The sequence below is a fragment of the Bidens hawaiensis genome, unplaced genomic scaffold (assembly GCF_021521415.1).
Source record: "Bidens hawaiensis isolate Kalapana, Puna unplaced genomic scaffold, B.hawaiensis_p1.1 tig00000512_1, whole genome shotgun sequence".
NCBI classification, from domain to species: Eukaryota; Viridiplantae; Streptophyta; class Magnoliopsida; order Asterales; family Asteraceae; genus Bidens; species Bidens hawaiensis.
The window spans coordinates 4,971,512-4,990,916 of record NW_027491033.1 but is presented as its reverse complement, the minus strand read 5'-3'; the positions used below and the strand labels follow the sequence as shown (position 1 = coordinate 4,990,916).

The 19,405-nt window shown below is 33.8% G+C and overlaps 1 protein-coding gene across 1 annotated transcript; it reads left to right on the top strand.

The window, feature by feature from the left end:
* The first annotated feature begins 8,413 nt into the window (after positions 1-8,413).
* LOC143634657 (tyrosine--tRNA ligase 1, cytoplasmic-like) lies at positions 8,414-11,325 on the top strand. The gene is made up of 10 exons (XM_077102680.1): positions 8,414-8,500; positions 9,140-9,287; positions 9,360-9,649; positions 9,754-9,850; positions 9,955-10,060; positions 10,450-10,532; positions 10,612-10,757; positions 10,826-10,931; positions 11,012-11,071; positions 11,157-11,325. The coding sequence occupies exons 1-10, from the start codon at positions 8,415-8,417 to the stop codon at positions 11,175-11,177; spliced, it is 1,143 nt and encodes a 380-aa protein (XP_076958795.1). The 5' UTR covers position 8,414; the 3' UTR covers positions 11,178-11,325.
* Positions 11,326-19,405: the final 8,080 nt, after the last annotated feature.

The following is a 19,405-nucleotide window of genomic DNA, read 5'->3' as shown; positions in this document are numbered from 1 at the left end:
GGAAAAGCTCCATCGCTATCATTCTTAAGAGTTTGGGGTTGTGAAGCTTATGTAAAGCAATACACCCCAAACAAATTAGAAGTCCGATCCACTAAGTGTATCTTTATAGGTTATCCTAAAGATGATTTAGGATATTACTTTTACGATCCTAGTGAGCAAAATGTTATTATTGCTCGAAAGGGTAAGTTCTTGGAAACTAAGTTCCTTGAGGAAGGAACTAATAGTAGAACAGTGAAATTTGATGAGGATCAAGAATCACAAGATGATACACAATTGGTTGATACTAGCACTCAACAAGAGGTTGTTGAAAGTGATCAAGTGGTTGATCAAAACACACAAAACGTTCGCAGATCTGGTAGAATTAGCAATCCACCTGAAAAATATGGATTTTTTGTAGAAGGTTGCTACGTGGTAGATTCGGATGAACCGACCACATACCGTGATGCAATGTCCAAGAATGATTGTGACAAATGGCTTGAAGCCATGAACGTTGAGATGCAATCCATGTATGACAACCAAGTTTGGGAATTGGTTGAACCACCACTCAACTCCAAAGCTGTTGGAAGTAAGTGGGTTTTCAAAAGGAAAACTGATATGCATGGAAACTTGGATACTTATAAAGCAAGACTTGTAGCTAAAGGTTTCACTCAAACTCAAGGGGTTGATTATGATGAAACTTTTTCGCCTGTGGCAATGCTTAAGTCTATTAGGATATTATTTGCCATAGCTGCACATTATGATTATGAAATTTGGCAAATGGATGTCAAGACCGCTTTCCTAAATGGATATCTTGAGGAAGATGTCTATATGGTTCAGCCTGAAGGTTTTGTCGATCCGAAACATCCTAATAAAGTATGCAAGTTAAAGAAATCAATCTATGGATTGAAACAAGCATCTAGAACTTGGAATCATCGTTTTGATGAAGAAATCAAAAATTTTGGATTCATCAAGAACGCTGATGAGGCTTGTGTGTATAAAAAGGCTAGTGGGAGTATAATTACCTTCTTAGTATTGTATGTCGATGACATCCTACTATTTGGAAATGACATTCCAACCATGGAAAGCGTTAAGGCTTGGCTTGGAAGTAGATTTTCCATCAAGGATCTTGGTGAAGCTGCCTATATTTTGGGAATAAAGATCTATAGGGATAGGTCAAGGCGCTTGATAGGTTTGAACCAAAGTACATACATTGATAAGATCTTGAAAAGGTTCAAGATGGAAAACTCCAAGAAAGGTTTTGTACCTATTCAAAGAGGGACTATATTGAGTTCAGCTCAATGTGCAAGCTCAAAGGATGAGCAAGAGATGATGAAACAAATCCCATATGCTTCTGCTATAGGATCCATCATGTATGCGATGATATGTACTAGACCGGATGTGTCATGCGCTTTGAGCATGACAAGCAGATACCAACAGAATCCAGGAAACAGTCATTGGATGGCTGTTAAGAACATATTGAAATACCTTAGGAGAACTAAGGATATGTTTCTGATATATGGATCTGGTGAGGAGGAACTCGCTATAAAAGGTTACACGGATGCGAGCTTCCAAACTGATCGAGATGATTCTCGATCACAATCTGGGTATGTGTTCACACTTAATGGAGGAGCTGTCTCTTGGAAGAGCTCAAAACAGGAAGTGGTAGCATTGTCCACTACAGAATCAGAATACATCGCCGCTTCATTGGCAGCTCAGGAAGCTGCATGGTTGAAGAAATTCATTACTGATCTAGGGTTGGTCTCTTCCATTCAAGACCCTCTAGAAATCTTTTGTGACAACGAGGGTGCGATTGCACAAATCAAGGAACCTCGTTCGCACCAAAAGACTAGACACATAGAGCGGAGATTCAACTACATAAGAGATGAAGTTGAAAAGGGAAAGATATGTATTCGCAAAGTTGGAACTGATCAAAATCTTGCGGATCCATTCACGAAGCTCCTAGAAAGACCGAAACATGAGCGTCATGCGAGTGGCTTAGGACTTCGCTATTCTAGTAATTGGATTTGATCTATTTTGTATTTACGTTTAAAAGACTTTTGTAATTTAACTCTTTTATATGATTATGGAATCTTGAGTTAAATTCTAATTTTGCATGTTTAATCCATGAATAAGTTATCTTATTCTAAAAGTCCGTAGTCGATCACATTTGTGGGAACAAATATGAAGCAAGACTATTATGAACTAGGATTGGTGGATATTCATAAGGAATGAATATGGAGCATAGGTTTGCTGCCAAGGTTCATAGATATTTGTGGGATACAAATATTGGAATGACCCGCTCTCAATATTACTACATGGAGTCGATGGACCTGATCATTAGTAATTTTGAGTAAAGGAGAATTTCATATTATCCTTAGACCTGAGATGTATACTGGGCCTTGATTTTCACCGAGTATTACACTTTGACTCTCCCCTTCGCTATTCGTAAAAGATGGTACATAAGGATGAGCTCGGGTGGAGTATAAAATGATAGTGAGAGGGGTATACAGTCAAGATGGAATTTGTTCCTCTTATGTGTTGAGAGTTTAGATGTCTAAGGCCTGATAAAGTTGAATTGTAAAGAGAATGATCACCTATGTCTCTTAGATCCAACATGACATCTAGTAACAAAGAGATATAATGATAGATTCACCTAAATCATATCAAGTAATGGACTTGAAGGGATGATGTTATTGAATGGCACTTCGTCAAACACATTAGGGGTGGTGAACTGTTGTTAGGCGGTATTCACCACTTGCATTAATTTTCTATGTATCTCGTGCAAGTGGGAGATTGTTGGAATTACGTATGCCCGAGACACATACTTAAACTAATGTGGCTAACTGTGTTTGATCCAAGTCGGGTCATACCCAATAACAAGCTAGACAACACCAAATGTATTCTTTAATGATTTGATCACTTAAACGAATACCGAACACTACGTGTTTAGAAAATTGGTTTTCTAAACAAACACACTTGAGGATTTAAATAAATTATCTGGATAATTTGTTTATATAAATTAATTATTTAATTGGTTAAGTAATTATGTAAATGCATGTACATTTTATAAAATTAAGTTTTATAAAATGAATGGAGATGGTTTTAAAATGGTTAAAACAAAACACAAAAAAAAAAAAAAAAAAAAAAAAAAAAATATATCAAAACCGGCCACCCCATGTGGGTGGAGGGTTTGGTCCCATCAAATCTTTTGTCCTTTTGTGTTGACCACCTCTTATTTATCTCCATTCACATTACATGCATTCTTGGTCTTGTCCCTTTTGTATTCTCAAGTAATTTTGAAGTTTTCTATACTCTCTTTTCTCTCTCAAAACTCACGGCCATATTGGCCTCAAATTGGGAGTTTTGTGAGCTTGGAGTTGGTGTTCAAATCCTAGCACAAATTGGTGTTGTTGCTACATAAGCTTGGGGTATACAAAGCTTGAGGGTTTCTCCTTTGCAACCTTGCCATTCAAAGTCATCATCTTCTTCATCCACCTACATCTTCTTCTAAAGGTAGAAGAGGTACCATTTACATTTTGTAAGCATATTGTTCTTGTAATATTGATCCTTGTCTTTGGGTTTTAGTTTTAACATAATGGTATGTTTATAACTAGATTTAAAATCTAAGCTTCCGTTGCGTTTTCATGTTAAATATGGTTAACTTGAACTTTGATAATCTTATATAAAACCCAACAGATTTTAGGGCTGTAAGCGAACCAAACGCCTGGTTGTCCGTTCAGTGGGAAGTTCATTTATGTTCGTCTGTTTATGTTCGTCCGTTTAATTAACGAACCGGGCATGGACAGAAAAATTTTGTTTGGTAAGCATACCGAACGAACGTGGGCAAAGACCGCGTTCGTTCGATAGTGTTCGTGAACGTCCATTTAATAGTGTTGTGTGTGTTGATATTCCTTGAAGAATGAAGAATCTGAAGCTTGTTTCCTCGTGAAACACTAGAAGTTTGTGAATTTTGAACACCAAAACATTATTTTGATGTGATTATGTGTTTGGTTACTATGTTAAGTTTTAAGTAATTTTGGATATCATGTGGTGTAATGTTCATTAGTGTTTATGTTAAGTATTTTGATATGCTTATGTTTGTTTGTCCATTAACATTCATTAGTGTCCATTAGTGTCGGTTAGTGTTTGGTTGTCCATTAGTGTCCGTTAGCGTCCGTTTACAATACTAACAAATGGATACACACGTTTGGTAGGGTGTTCATGAACCGTCCGTTTGTCCGAAAAAAGCTTAACAAACGAACACGGACACGGTCTCGTCTGGTTTGGTTCGGTTCACTTACAGCCCTACTTGATTTGGACAAAAATAAATTGTAAATGGGTTCATTTGGGTCATCTAAAATCAATTAACGGATCCATCTGGGTTTCCTTAAATTTGTCAAAGGGTGAACCTATTTTTATACTTTTTCTAAAACGACTCATTTCAACCCGACTCCATTTTGACCGTTTTCACCTGAACCAAATTGATGTTTTTTAAAATGAACCGTTATGACCCGGACCCATATTGACTCGAACATGTTTTGACTTGTGACCCGAACCACCAAGTTTGCTAGGCTTCTGTTCATCTGTTGATCATAGGAAAGTAAGAGTTGTTTACTTGCCCTTGTTGTAATTTAAAGACTGCCATCTTAAGCATATGATCTCCTACAAGACTTCGCATGAGCCGAACATATTCTTCCTTATTAATATTATTGTTCTGAGAATAACATACACATTTAGCATAATTATAGATAGGTTCATAAAACATAAAACATATAAAACAATGAACAACATTAAAAAAAATTACCATACCTTGAATCGAACATATAGGCCCTGAAGTTGCATAAGTCTATCTTTATCAAGTTGTGATTCTATAACCGGTATCAACAGTGCAAAGGGAACCTGCTTTCCAGCTGGCTTATTTGCTGCTTGCTGATTACTCTCATTGATGCTCAATAGTTACAACTACATTGATCATAGTCAGTGAATTTCAAATTAATCTTTATATAAACTTACTTACTTTTATACTTGTGCATTTGCCCTATAATAATTATTTTAAGGTTAATCTTCATAATTGTGTCATCAACTAGACAAGTAGTTTTAAGCAAAAAAAAACTATTTTTGACATCCAACTGAAATTGCATCATTAAAACGTTAAAAACTTTAGATTGAGAATTGTGAAATACCGGAGGGTTAAAAGAAAACTCTGGTGATGATTTTTGCTCTGATCCCAAGCAACAAAGAAGAAAGCCTGAATGTATACCGGATGATTTTTGTAATACAATTTAGCCCCCTTTAGGGGGTGTTTGGATGTTAGATTTGCTTATTTGTTTGTTTGCTTTTTTAAACAAAAACCAATTTTAAAAAGCTTTATTTTGAAGATTTTGAAGGATCTTTACCAAACATTTTTTGTTTTTCAACAAACAAATAACAAATAAGCAAGTTTTAAAAGCTCACTCAAATAACAATAACAAATAACTAGGGTTGTTCAAAGGGTAAGACCGGACCCTTTTACCCATTATCTGATCCGGATCCTTTACCTTTTTAGGAAAAAGTAGACCTGAGACCATACCCTCTAAACGATAAAAAGGTCGGGCATAAATAAGGGTTTCAAGGGTCCAACGTACTTACCCTTTGAGACAGTTTTAACATCTTATTTTCTTCGTTTAATATTTGCATATCTCATACATAACTTTAATATATGGATACTTGAACAGTTATTCTTTCATTTAGTAAATGTAGTAAAATATAACTTCGAATGTTTATCAACCATTTGAACTGATACAAATAATATTCACATTCATAAATTATATGAAGAGAACAATTTGGTGGTTCCCATATATTTGTTTCCAGTCAGTAGTATAACCATATTTTTTTTAGTAATTGGAAAATTTCGAATGAATCATATATGAAATACAAATCTCTTCTAAATTTTTAAATGAGTCGTGGATCTAATGTATATCTAGAAATTAGTAAAAAGGTCAAAGGTTTGAATAAGGGTCGGGCCCTTTAAACCCTTTTACCCTTAACCCGAACCATATTATATACTCGGGTCTAAATAAGGGTATTGCGAGTCAGGTAAACGGGTTTAAATGGTCGACTCTTGTATTGCCCACCCTACCTTTAACAATTTTATAGTTTTTTAAAATTTCAAATAAAATAACACTTTTTTCATTGAGTTTTAAGTGTACCCATCCACGTGGTCACCACCATTTTACAGAATTGTACCATGTGATGTATTTTTTTTGCAGATTAACAATTGTCATTTCCAAATGATCCCAGCCGTTTGTTTGACGGTTAAAAATAACGTGGTCAGGTGCAAAGTCGTTTTTTCACACGTAAACCTAATATAATAACAAAAATGCATCTCAGTGGTCAAATATCATTTTATAAGATTAGCCTGTGTGGTCAACAGCTACTTTTTTTAACAAAAATAAATGATCCAAACCATTTTTTTTAACAAAAATAGACAAACCGAACCACATTTTTTTAACAAAAATAAACAAACCAAACTACATTTTTAACATAAATAAAACAACCAAGCCACTTTTTTTTATAAAGGATAAAAGACCCTCCTAGTAACCGCATTCACCTTAAAAGGAACCCAATTTTCGTTTTTCTTTCGGCCCTAAACCGGTTCATTATAAGTCAACTAAAGTCAAAATCAGTTATTGGTGTAAGGGTGTTCACGAGCCGAGCTGAGCTCGAACCAGAGCTGGCTCGGGCTCGGCTCGAATTTTGATCCAGTTGGCTCGACTCGAGCTCAAATTCTAAATCGAGCTGAAAACCTGAGCTCGAGTTCGGCTCGGTTTTAAAACGAGCCAGCTCGGCTCGATTCGAATTGGCTCGAAATACAAAAAAATAATGAAATTTTTAGGTTTAATAGCTTAACTTAACATATAATATTTAATTTAATAAACCATATGCAAAAAAGGTTCAACCAAATAGATAGATGTCCAAATCAAATCAACATATAAGAGATAAATATATAATAATTAATATATACATATATATACATTATTAATTTTATATATATATATAACCACCGAGCCACGAGCTGAGCCAACGAGCCGAGCCGACCATGGCTCGGGCTCGGCTCGTTTCGAAACCGAGCCGTTTTTGTTCGAGCTTTTTTCGAGCGAACCACGAGCCGCGAGCTTTTTGAACGGCCCTATATTGGTGAAACTATTTCAGTTTTAAAACTGGTCTGTGAAACTCATGAATTGGGCGGTCTGTTATCTGAATAGTCTATTATTATCCATAATGCAGTTAAAAGCCCAGCTCATGTGACACATGTAATGTAAGCCCATTCCAAAATTAACCCCCAAAACCCTGAATATTCCTTCGTCATCATCATCTATCTCTCGCAACTAACATCTTCTTCGTTCGTCAAACTCAGCAGGCAGCAGCTGTATTCCCATTCCAGGTTCCTTTGCTCATTAATTTCTCCAGTTTATTGTGTTTCATCTATCTGTTTACGAATCAATTATATATAGCTTCTTATCATTATTATTTTACGACAATACCTTAGGGTTTCTGTGCATCAATCACTCGATTTAGCTGGATCTGGATATTATTCTATGTAATGCAAACTTTATTATTGTACCACTGAGATTATTATTGTTAGATCATTTGAATTATTGCATGCACTGGAATTCTCTAATACTATTAGATTAGCAACACACTTGATTTCTAGGATTTGATGTTATTAGATCCTTTCATTATTAAACAAGTGGAATTTGGGCATACATATTATCATCTGCCAAACCGAGAGTTCGGCTTATAATTAAACTCGTTCTAGTATTAAGGAATAAATAAACTTGCTGGTTTATCTATTTAAGAATTATTATTATTATTATTATTATTATTATTGTTATTTATTTATTAATTTTATAAAGATAGTTTGTATTTGGGTTTGAGTAGAATTAGGAGCTATCTAGTTCTTATATATACTCGATTATGTAATCGGTTTTTTGAGTAGGTTTTTTTATCAATAAAGCTGCAAGTTGGCATCGTTTGTGTTTTTTGTTTTTTGCTCTGTTACTATTTCCAATTCATACCAGATTAGTTACATCTGAAAGTGAAACCAAAAGTGTTTAGGTTTTTTTTTTTGGTTCAAGTAGAAAATTGATGCGGTAAACATGGTTTTGGAATTGAAGTTTGAGTTTGAATGGTTATTTTTGAAATCATTATTGTAACAAAAAGTTAGAATTAAACTAGATGTAATGTAATTAATATTATGAACGGTCAGTTAGTTATGTTTAATATTCTCTTTTCAAGTATGATTATGTTGATTATGAATAAAAAAGGATAATAATCGGAGCCTGTTTTACCAAATTTGATTATCTTAATTCAATGAAGTTTACTCTCTGCTTATTGATACCAGCAGAAAGTGAAAATCGAATAACTGAAGGAAACCGAGTGAGAAACACCTGTCAATGGAGAACCCTCCAGTTAAAGAAGTTGAATCACTTTCTTTGAAATCAGAAGATGAGTCGCAATCTTTAAATTCATCAACTACACAGTAAGTCAATTGCTAATTTAAGTGTAATTCATGATTGTTCATTTGTATCCTTTATCCAATATGTTTTTTTCTACTGGAGTTCAGTTGAACAAAAGACATTTATTTTACTGGTAATTTGTGTACGGTTTAGTAATAGGCTTGCAAGCAATTTAGTAGTCAATGTGCCATGCATGATTTGATGCTTGTCATGAAAGGCTTTGTAGATACTAGGGGTGTAAACGAGCCAAGCTCGAGCGTGTATTGTTTCTAGTTTTATTTTTAAAGCTTGAGCTTGGCCAGTGAGTTGGTTTTTAAGCTTGCTCTTGACTCGTGGGCCAACTTGAGCTCGTTTATTATACAAGCTTATTTTAAGGCTTGAGCATGTTTTAGCTTGTGTCGATTCGAAATTTTAGCAGGCTGCTCTTGAGTAGCTCATTAGCGGCTTGGCTTGTTTATACCCCTAGTAGATATAATGATTGATACGTGTGAATAGATTAAAAACACTTTGTTGACAACATTACACAATAAAAAAAAGTTACAAAAAAGCACTCTTTTAAGACGAGTGTTTTGCTCACTTGAATTTGGATTGAAACAGGATTTAGTTGTTTGTATCTCTCAGTTGTCATTTAAATTATTTATTTATTGGTGTGATGTGTCAAGGATGAGCGTGGAGGAAAAATATAGGATTATAAGGAGTATTGGTGAAGAGTGTATTCAAGAAGATGAACTCTTGAATCTTCTTACCAAGAAACCCCAACCCATTTGCTATGACGGGTTTGAACCATCTGGCCGAATGCACATAGCACAAGTATGTTTGGTCTACATTTTTGCTTATCATCGATCATATCTTTCCTCACAAATAACTCGATTTTGCTTACAGGGTGTTATGAAAACCATTAATGTGAATAAGTTGACATCTGCTGGTTGCAAAGTGAAGATTTGGATAGCTGATTGGTTTGCCCAATTGAACAACAAAATGGGTGGAGATTTAAACAAAATTCAAGTTGTTGGTAAGTACCTTATTGAAATTTGGAAAGCGACCGGAATGAATCTAGAAGGTGGACAAGTGGAGTTTTTGTGGTCGTCTGAGGAAATTAACTCTCGGGCACATGAATACTGGCCTCTGGTGATGGACATTGCTAGAAGGAACAAACTTCCTCGTATAATGAGGTAAAAAAGCTAGTTACACACGTGGAAAGTATTAAACGTTAATGTCAACAAGTCTTTGTATAGTATCTTTGTGTTAGGAGTAATGAATGATTGACTGATTGTAGGTGTTGTCAAATTATGGGGCGAAATGAGCAGGATGAGTTGACGGCTGCTCAGATATTTTACCCGTGCATGCAATGTGCTGATATATTTTTTCTTAAGGTCTGTTGTTGAATAGGCTTTGCTTGTTTTTAGTTAGTTTTGCTTGTGCTGACTTGCATTTTGGATTTTATTTGTAAGTAATCCTGGTTTGTTTGTTGAAACAGGCTGACATCTGTCAGTTAGGAATGGATCAAAGGAAAGTGAATGTTCTTGCAAGGGAGTATTGTGATGATTCTAAGAGGAAAAACAAGCCTATCATATTGTCACATCGTAAGACCCACATCTTAATCCTATCTATACTATATATAATGCACAAAGGAGAGGCATCTAAAAATTAAGTTTTACATGTTTTATTGCTCATTGTACAAGGTTTATTGCATGGGGTTAAAAAGACTTTCAAGGGGCAAATACGTCTTTTAGTCACTAGCCCCACGTAACATTTGATTCTTTAAACTATAATTATTTTGTTCATGTTCTCGCAAAAAACTTAATTATGCCTATAATCCTTCTCTCTCTCTATATATGTGTGTGTGTGTGTGTGTACATATATATGTGTGTGTATATATGTAATGCGTGTCTATTTGTGTGTGTGTATACATGTGTATACATATATGTATGTGTGTATATGTTTGTTTGTGATTGTTATGTGGTGTGTGCAGACATGCTTTCCGGACTGTTGCAAGGACAAGAAAAAATGTCAAAATCTGATCCCTCTTCTGCCGTTTTTATGGAAGATGAGGAGGCATCTATAATCTACTTCATATTAAATTTTGCTTATGAAATACTTGTTCATAATTTATATCGCATGGTAAATGTAACAGGCTGGCGTTAATTTGAAGATTAAAAAGGCATACTGTCCACCAAATGTTGTTGTCGGGAACCCATGTCTTGAGTACATAAAGTACATCGTATTTCCGTGGTTTAACGAGTTCAAGGTTGAAAGAAAACCCGAAAACGGAGGAGAAAGGTGAGTTTTATTATATTTTTTTTAAAGTTGATAGTTGTGTATATATTTATGTATGTACGTATGTATAGGACGTTTACAAGTTATGAAGAGCTAGCTGGTGATTATGAAAAAGGGGATTTGCATCCTGCTGACCTAAAACCAGCCCTATCAAAGGCCTTAAACAGGATTTTACAGGTTTGCTTTTATTATTATTTTTTGTTTTTATTATAAGTTTTTGTGTGATGTAAATGAAAGATATTTAATATGAAATGCAGCCCGTTCGCGATCACTTCAAGAATGATGAGAATGCTAAGGCATTACTCAAGAGGGTGAAGGTATGTGGTTTTAAATTTTGTAGTTTTATACTGAACAACTAATTGACTGGCTTATGTAATTATATTTATTTTTTGTTGCTTGCAGGGTTATAAAGTCACAAAATGATCATTTTTGCCCTTAAGTGATTTGTATTGTTTTGAGTTCTGGTTCACAAATTTAGATCATTGGTGTATCCTTTGTGCTATACTATGTCACAGATGCTAGTAGCTTGTTTTTGATACATTGAGAAATTACAAATACTTCTTGTCTTACATCTCGTAAAAATTTTTTTTTTTGCTTCGTTTTTTGAATATGAAATTTTTATGATGAAAATTACAATTCCTCAATTACATTTTATTATTTCTTTACACACTAATAATTAATAACATTTAGATTATTGGTATATTGTTTATAAGTTGTTTTTGTGGATATAGATTCAACATGTGTGACATTGAAGTGGCGTACCACTTACCTACCAGTCAACAACCTTCAACCTTGCTTTGAATTTTTCATAGTGTTTTGTCAACGAATAGGTATACTCTTACACTAAATATTTGTTTTTTTTTTTCAAAAATAAACAATTCATGACTTTTTTTTAAATGTCATAAATCCTAATAAACATCTTTTAAGTTATTAAAAGAGAAGTTCTCCCAAATGGTCTCATTTTCTCCATTTTATCATGTCTGACATATTAGCTTTTTCTACGTTTTTTCATGTTTTCTCGTTTTCTCAAACATCCCCGTGTCGTCCCACTTTCTTCTTATTCTTCTCAAAGCCAAAAAATGGTTGGAATTTTAGTAATATTTGCTTATACCTAAATATACATATTCACGTTATAATTATATATATAAAAAATGTTAGTTAAGTTTTAGACCAATTATGAAGCATGGAATAACTGAAGGGGTATAAAGTTGAATATGTATATATGATCGATGGTTTGTTTGGGCATATATACGCAATTCGTATTGCGAACCAAAATACAGACATTCAGACGAACAAAAGGAATTCGTGAGGCACTGGTTACTTCATCATCAATTCAATTCAGGTTCTTGTTTTCAACTTCTTCTTGATCTTATCCGATTAAATCAATTGTCAGCGCACAAATGGTTTAATCTGAAATTACTATTTGCGACTATGTGGTTTGAGAGCGGGACCACATTGAGTCTCTTAAATTCAAAATGAACCTATTGTGTCCATGTGATTTTATGTCACACCCCACTTTAGGGCCTAGGCGTGTGACCATAAGTTGGTATATGTTTTGTAAATAAATCAGAGTTGCGGGTTTTATTTCAGCGGAAGTCTATAATAAAATATTATTACTTTGAAAATTTATTAAAAAGTCGGGTTTAAATACCCGTTCATCGTTTACAATACATTTTTTAAGAAAACATAACTCTTTGTAATATTTTGAAATAAAATATCTGAGCCATCAGATAGCATCTAATGACTATAACTCCAATCTTCTATTTCTTCTTGCTTGTATGTTCTAACCTTTCTTGTTTTCCTGTAACATGGATGGGAAAATACGTCAGCACAAAGCTGATGAATAACGCTGACTCTAAAATCTCTTTTCAATACCTTTGTGAAACCAACAATAATACTTTTGTGACTACTCATTAGGCACCCAACTAAATTGGGTTCAAATTACCCTAAGTACCTTGTACAATTAATTATATACACAAATCATTTCTCATCAAGCTTCTGGAGACATGTTGATGATTTGCATGGCCTCGGGAAAATGCCGAGTCACCATGTATGTTTGGATCCAGACACATGTATACTCTTAATCAGAGTGTCCGTTTCTTATTATTGTACACAAAGTTTTTAAGGATTCGTAAATCCTATGCAAACATTCAGACTCATTATAAAAGGTTTGGGGCGTATTCACCTTTTCTGTTTATAATCAATTTATGATACTGATTCCTATTTTCTGTTCTCTTCTTCTTGTTTTGTTATCTCGGACCTATAGTACGAGAATAACATGTGTATAAATAACTAGATCATCGATCTAGCTTTAGACCTTTAGTCTATTTTGGTATAACTTCAACCTTGATAAAAATCATTTGTTTATATAAAACATTTGGACATTTAGTCATTTCCTTTATTTTACCTATTAAATGTTGCGTTTCTTCTTCAAGAAGAAACATTAATTTCTTAACAATAATCTCTTATATTTCTTAGTCATAAAAAAATACTATTTTTAACTATAACCTTTGTTTAAGAAAAGTTATATTATTCTTAATCGTAATCAAGGTTCGGGCTATACCCTTGACTATGGTCTAAGCCATTTATAATAATAAAATAATAACTTAGGCAGAACCCCTTACCTTGCACGGTATTCGGAGTTAGATATTCCGAAGTTTATACGGGCAGCACTTCTACTCTATACGCACATTTATCGAGACGTTCTTGATCCACCTTCCTTGGCACGCAAATTGAGGCGATGTTTACGTGTCGCCAGGTCGTGCACGTACTTCGAGGCGGATGTTGGGTTACTTTTGGGTGGCACGCACTTCGAGGAAAACACCAGGTATTTGGCATGGATTTCGAGGTGATATTGTCGGGTTGGTGGCACGCAAAACGGTGTTCAGTACGCAAACCGAGGTAGAGAGAGAAAGTAACTTAGAGAGAGGGAGTGGGAGTGTGTGTGCAAATGAGCCGTGACCCCCCTCTATTTATAGCTGAAATTGGATCCCATCGCGGTACGCGATGGGTCCTTTTCCTGGCTTCGTCGCGTACTGCGACCGACTTGTTTCTGAGGTCTCGCCACGTGTTGCCATGTGGCCTGACACGTTTTGCCACGTGTCATGTCATGCTGCCACGTGTCACCCGGACGTGACACGTGTGTGATGTGTCATCACGGCCCATCGCGTACCACGATGGCCGTCTCTTTGGACTCATCGTGTAGCGCGATGGGTCCCTGGATAATATTTTTCACTTTTAGTCCTTCATCTTTTGTAGCTTGTCGTTTCAGGTCTAATTCTCGTTGTCCAAAATACTAAGGCGGCTCTTAAAGCGGCTCATGTCGCCCGTCGCTCGAGCCCGTTGCGCGTGCGCGTCGGGTGCTCCGCTAGGACCACTTGGTGCATAATATTCATAAAAGAATATAACTATGGGAATTCTATCTCTTATAAAGAGCTTCCATTTCTTTACCACTTCCAATGTGGGATGGATTCCATTTCCCTTATTTATACCTTGGTGTAAGACTTCCACTTTCTTACATCTTTCCATGTGGGATGGTGTTTCTTTCATGTAAGTAACTTGACTTAGGAAATATTTTTATTTCTTATTTAATATTTTCTAATTACTTATCTTGAAATTATTTTTGATCCCTCAACTTTCCTAAATTGTTAAATTTAGATCGAAATTTTAAGGATGTTACATTTTATTGCAGGACAAAATGAGATATCAAGGTTATAAAGGTGTATTGTTATGTTGTGCTAAAACATATAATTTCTTGATTTAAACAAAAATTTTAAGTATGAGGTGGCAAATTATATAGTTTTTTTTATTTAAACATAATTTGAAACTAGGTGTCAACTTATTATTTCTTGACTTTTTTAATCTAGAATTTGGAAGAAAGTAAGAATTGATGTGACGTGGTTTGAACATTTTAAGGGCTGATAACCAAATATGAAAAGAGAATCAAACAAGCATTAGACCATCAAACACTAGGAAGCCACAACCATACATGTGGACTATCTTTCAACAACATCATGCAACAGACACATTAAACACTTTGAAAGAGACCACTCATCTCACCTATCACTCATATATCATGTCATGTGTCATTCATCCAACTTATTTGAAAATGATCAAAACAAATCAGTTTTACTCAAAAGAGGTAATGGCTTTCATCACGGCTCATAAAATGGATGGTCATAATGACCGTGAATGTTGCTCGTTCATTTTCACCCTTTTAGTTTATCAAGTGTTTTATAAGCGAATTCATTATTTATATCAAGAAGTAAAAAATAACAACTATAATTTGTGGGATGGAAATAAATAGAGCTTCTTATTGTGAGGAGTCATATTTGTTTGATACAATTATCCTAGATACAAGAACTAAAAATGATCGTAAAAAAAAACAAACAAACACTTTTGTCGGATTGACATGTTATATTCATATTATCATATATACTAAATATTTTAGTTCAGATAAAGAAATACGAAGAGAAAGTAACAAAGATATTTATGCAAGTTTGATTCTTTGTAGGATCATAAAACCTACATTCCGAATATCTTCTTTATATTCGAGATACGACATCAATTGCATCGATTCAACAGACGACTAGGGAAAGATATAGATGGATAGGAACTCCCTCTGAAACCTCATTAGAAGTTTGCTCCTTATATGGCTCAAGATAAACCGGTTCAAAGTTTTATCTATGGATAAAATTATAATAAATAGTAAAAATTTTCATAAAATAAGTTAGTCTATAATTTAGCTTAAAATCATTTCAATAAAAAACAAAATAATTTGTTTTTGTATCCTTTTTTTCCTAGATTTAAGGCCTAGCCAAGAAATCAAATACAAATTAGTGAAGGGATTTATATGTTTGATAAGATGTTCATGAGAGAAATATCAGCTTATATATAGTCGACGTATGAAAAGAAAAAAAAACAAATATTCCAACCTCAACTAAAAAAATGGATGGACAAATTCAATGAATGACTGTTTTATAAAATTGTGTCAATTGAAAGATAACTTGACATGACTTGTGTAAGTCATTTGATCATATAACAATGAAAAGAAAAAAAAACAAATATTCCAACCTCAATATTATATCTTAAAAACCATAATTATTTTTAATTTATTCTTAACTAGTGTTTGTAGGAATAATTTGAATTTCAATAACACATATAGAAGACACCATCTTGATAGCATAAGAAAATAGTAAAGAAATGAGTATAATTCAGTGGGGGCAGAAGACACAAGTTTTGCTTTAATTCTAGACCATACAAACCCAACTTGTGTCAACAATTAGATAAATTGACTTGGGAACCACTCAACTAAGAAAATAGCAAGAATTTATGGCCCAAAACTTCATTTCCTGAAAGCAATAATTGTAACTTTTTTATACTAATAGTTTATGTAAGACCAATAGTAACGACTTCCATACATTTTTAGCTCCATAGGATTGTTGGAGTTGACCCGTTGAAGTTCATTGGACTTAGTTGGAGATGACAACACTTTTCGACTTAACAAATCATCCATGTCTATGTTCCATTCACAATTAGATTGTGCATCGATCATTTGTTTTTTTTCTATCTTATTTTTGTCAACTAGAGTTTAGGCTTATCTCTATGCCAACTTAGTTATTTGAGTTGATAAATATTTTCGACTGATCACTTTTATGCGCAATTCTGGCTTCTCATGAGGCATAATCTTTAAAGAGCATCTACAACAATAAATCTGCACAAACCGTCATATCAGATTCTAAACTTTTCTCTAAAGCTACATAATTTTTCACAACAACAAACCAATTAAAATTTATTAAATCTATACACATATAATGCACGTGTGTGATTTCCAACCACATGTTTTTAGTTAAAATTTGAATCTTGTGTTTCACAATTAAAGTTAATAAAAAATGTAAAGATAACTATAACTTTTTTTCACTCCTGAAAATATATGTAAAATTTAGTAAAAAATGTTAAAAAATAGCAAAACAATTTTTTTTTAAATTTTTCGATGTTTTGTATTAAATGTAACAACATATGTAATATATATATAACATATGTAAAAAACAATATATGCGCGCGTGTGTGTGTATGAGAGAGAGAGAGAGTCTCACCTCATTGGCCATTTTCGTGTATGCAGTGCCAAGCTTCCCACCCAAGGACATCCCTCCACAACGGTGGACTTTGCTTGTCTTGGTCTGTTGTTCGCCATGTAGATCCGGACCTAGGGACCGAAGCTAGTTGTGAAAGCTCTAATATTTGGTATTAGTCTACGAGAAATTTCAAATATGAAGTGTTTTATTCAGAGTTTAGACATTGTATTAAATGTTATATTTTTGTATTGTATTCAAAATAAGGAGTGTTACGACGTATATATGATCATGCATACACTAACAATATTTATATTTTCTTAATATTAAAAAATATGCAACATGTAACATATTTACCACATATCATTAAGCATTTTATACCCACATATATATCTTCTCCCCAAAGCAAAAAGAACTAAATTTATTTATAAGTGCTCATGCTCAAAATATACACCAACTGTAGAGAAGAAGACAAGGAAACCGCATTTACATTATTGCACCAGGGAAAGTATGTACAAACAACAATATACGATTCAATTCCAACAACTAGTTATTATGATTTGAGGCATACAAACCAATAATGTAACAATTATGAAGACAGTACTATTAAAGCAACAACATAAATATAAGTCACGCAACTCCACAAGCGTGACAACGACTAATCACAAATTATACTGATTATTATATGGTCATGAAAGAAGGCATCTACTTACCAAGGAATTGATTATAAGTCCAGCTTAAAAGATTTTTAAAGTACCATTGAATTTGAAGTTTTGGAATATTGAAACTTGTGAATTATAAAAAAAGAAAATAGGAGAATTTGAATGTGTACTAAATACCCATCATATGAACATCGAAACGTTGCAGCGAACATAACCTTCACTTAACCAAACCTTCTGAATATACCTATATATATATATCGAAACGTTGCAGCGAACATAATCTTCGCTTAACCTACATCTACGTGATTCTATAAGATGAATGTATTAGTAAATTTAATTTAGCTATTACCTCGTTGTAACCTAAAGTGACCCGAAAAAAAACTAATTTGGTTGTTCATAGGTTAATCTTTTCGAATTTGTAAATTTTAGTTGATTTAGTTTAAAAATATATATATAATTTTTGTGATCATAATAAGATTTTACATGAGAATCACGTTTTATTTCTATGTTTCTCTTCTGACCAAACATTTCTTTTATATAATAAAAAGAAAAAAACTTTTTAATAGGTTAAGTTAGAAGAAATATCATTTTTAGTCACACTTATCTTGAATTTCATACCAACTTGGAAATAATAACCATTTAAAACATCCATCCAACTTTATAGTGGGCCAACCCCTAAACTTGAAATTTCTAACCACTAGTTACCTAACTTTCCACATACAAATTTGGGCTCACATTCTCTCTTGATCCTCTTAAAACCTTTCTAACTTTCAAGAAACCATCAAACAATATGTGCAAAGGCACACAACAACAACATTTGATGGTTTCACATCATCATCCCACCACCATCACAAGTTGTGCACTTTGTAATTCAAATGCATCGCTTTATTGCCAAGCCGACGACGCGTTTTTGTGTCGAAAATGCGATAAATACGTTCATAGCGCCAATTTTCTAGCTCGTAGGCACGTGAGATGTATGCTATGCACCACTTGCTCGAGGCCCACACATCGGTATCTCGTTGAGGTTCGAGTTTCCGAGCAATCTAATACTAAAGCTAAATGATGGATGCACCAAGAAAGATTCACGTAACATGTCCTTTCTTGTTCTTTAATTGTTTTTAAATGTTTTATTTGATTATTAGAATTATTATCTACTTAGTGTGTCTAGGCTTCAATTGATGATGATGATGAGAATGATCTAATATCAAATATAATTTGTAGTTGAAGATTTCTTACTTGCATTGTGTTGCTTTTGTGTGCAAACACGACTGTTTGTTAGAGAAACAAAGTGCAAAACAAGAATCCGTTATCCGTATGTAAAATTACTAAAATACCCTTCGTTTCACGTATTACACGTGAATTTACCAAACCACCCGATGGTAGGAAGCTTTCAAGGAAAAAAGTAAAATCTGTTGGAGCCTTGAAGGGAGTTTATATTTTTAGTTAGCTTTCATCTTCATAAAACTCGGGTGCCCTGCGATTAATAAGAAAATTACAAAAGTACCCTTACATAACAAAAGAATGGTTTTTTTTATTTGTTATTAAAAATAATGGAAACTATGTATCTGAAAAAAAACAAGTACAACTCAATCACTCTAACCCTTATTGGCCTCAAAAACAAATAATGTTTTTATAAATAAAAAAAATAAACCTATAAATCTAATCAAACTCAAAAATGAAGATGCTTATCTCAAAAACTTCAAAAAAAAATAAAATTGATATCCTCTCCTTCATATCCCTGCAAATTGATATCCTCTCCTTCATATCCCTGCAAAAGCTGAAAACCAATGTATTCAGTTTCTTAATCTACGAAATCCACAGAAAAATAATATCAATCGTGTTCTTATGAAAACTGATCACGCGTGTACAACACAACACGTACCTTTATCAGGAACTTGACTTCAAAAATGTATCACTT

What these genes read in the sequence shown, in the direction of transcription:
- LOC143634657 (XM_077102680.1), top strand. Translation starts at nt 8,415, where the DNA reads ATGGAGAACCCTCCAGTTAAAGAAGTTGAATCACTTTCTTTGAAATCA. An exon ending in TTTTTATGGAAGATGAGGAG is followed by an intron (nt 10,533 to 10,611) that starts GCATCTATAATC and finishes TAAATGTAACAG; the next exon opens with GCTGGCGTTAATTTGAAGAT. An exon ending in CATTACTCAAGAGGGTGAAG is followed by an intron (nt 11,072 to 11,156) that starts GTATGTGGTTTT and finishes TGTTGCTTGCAG; the next exon opens with GGTTATAAAGTCACAAAATG.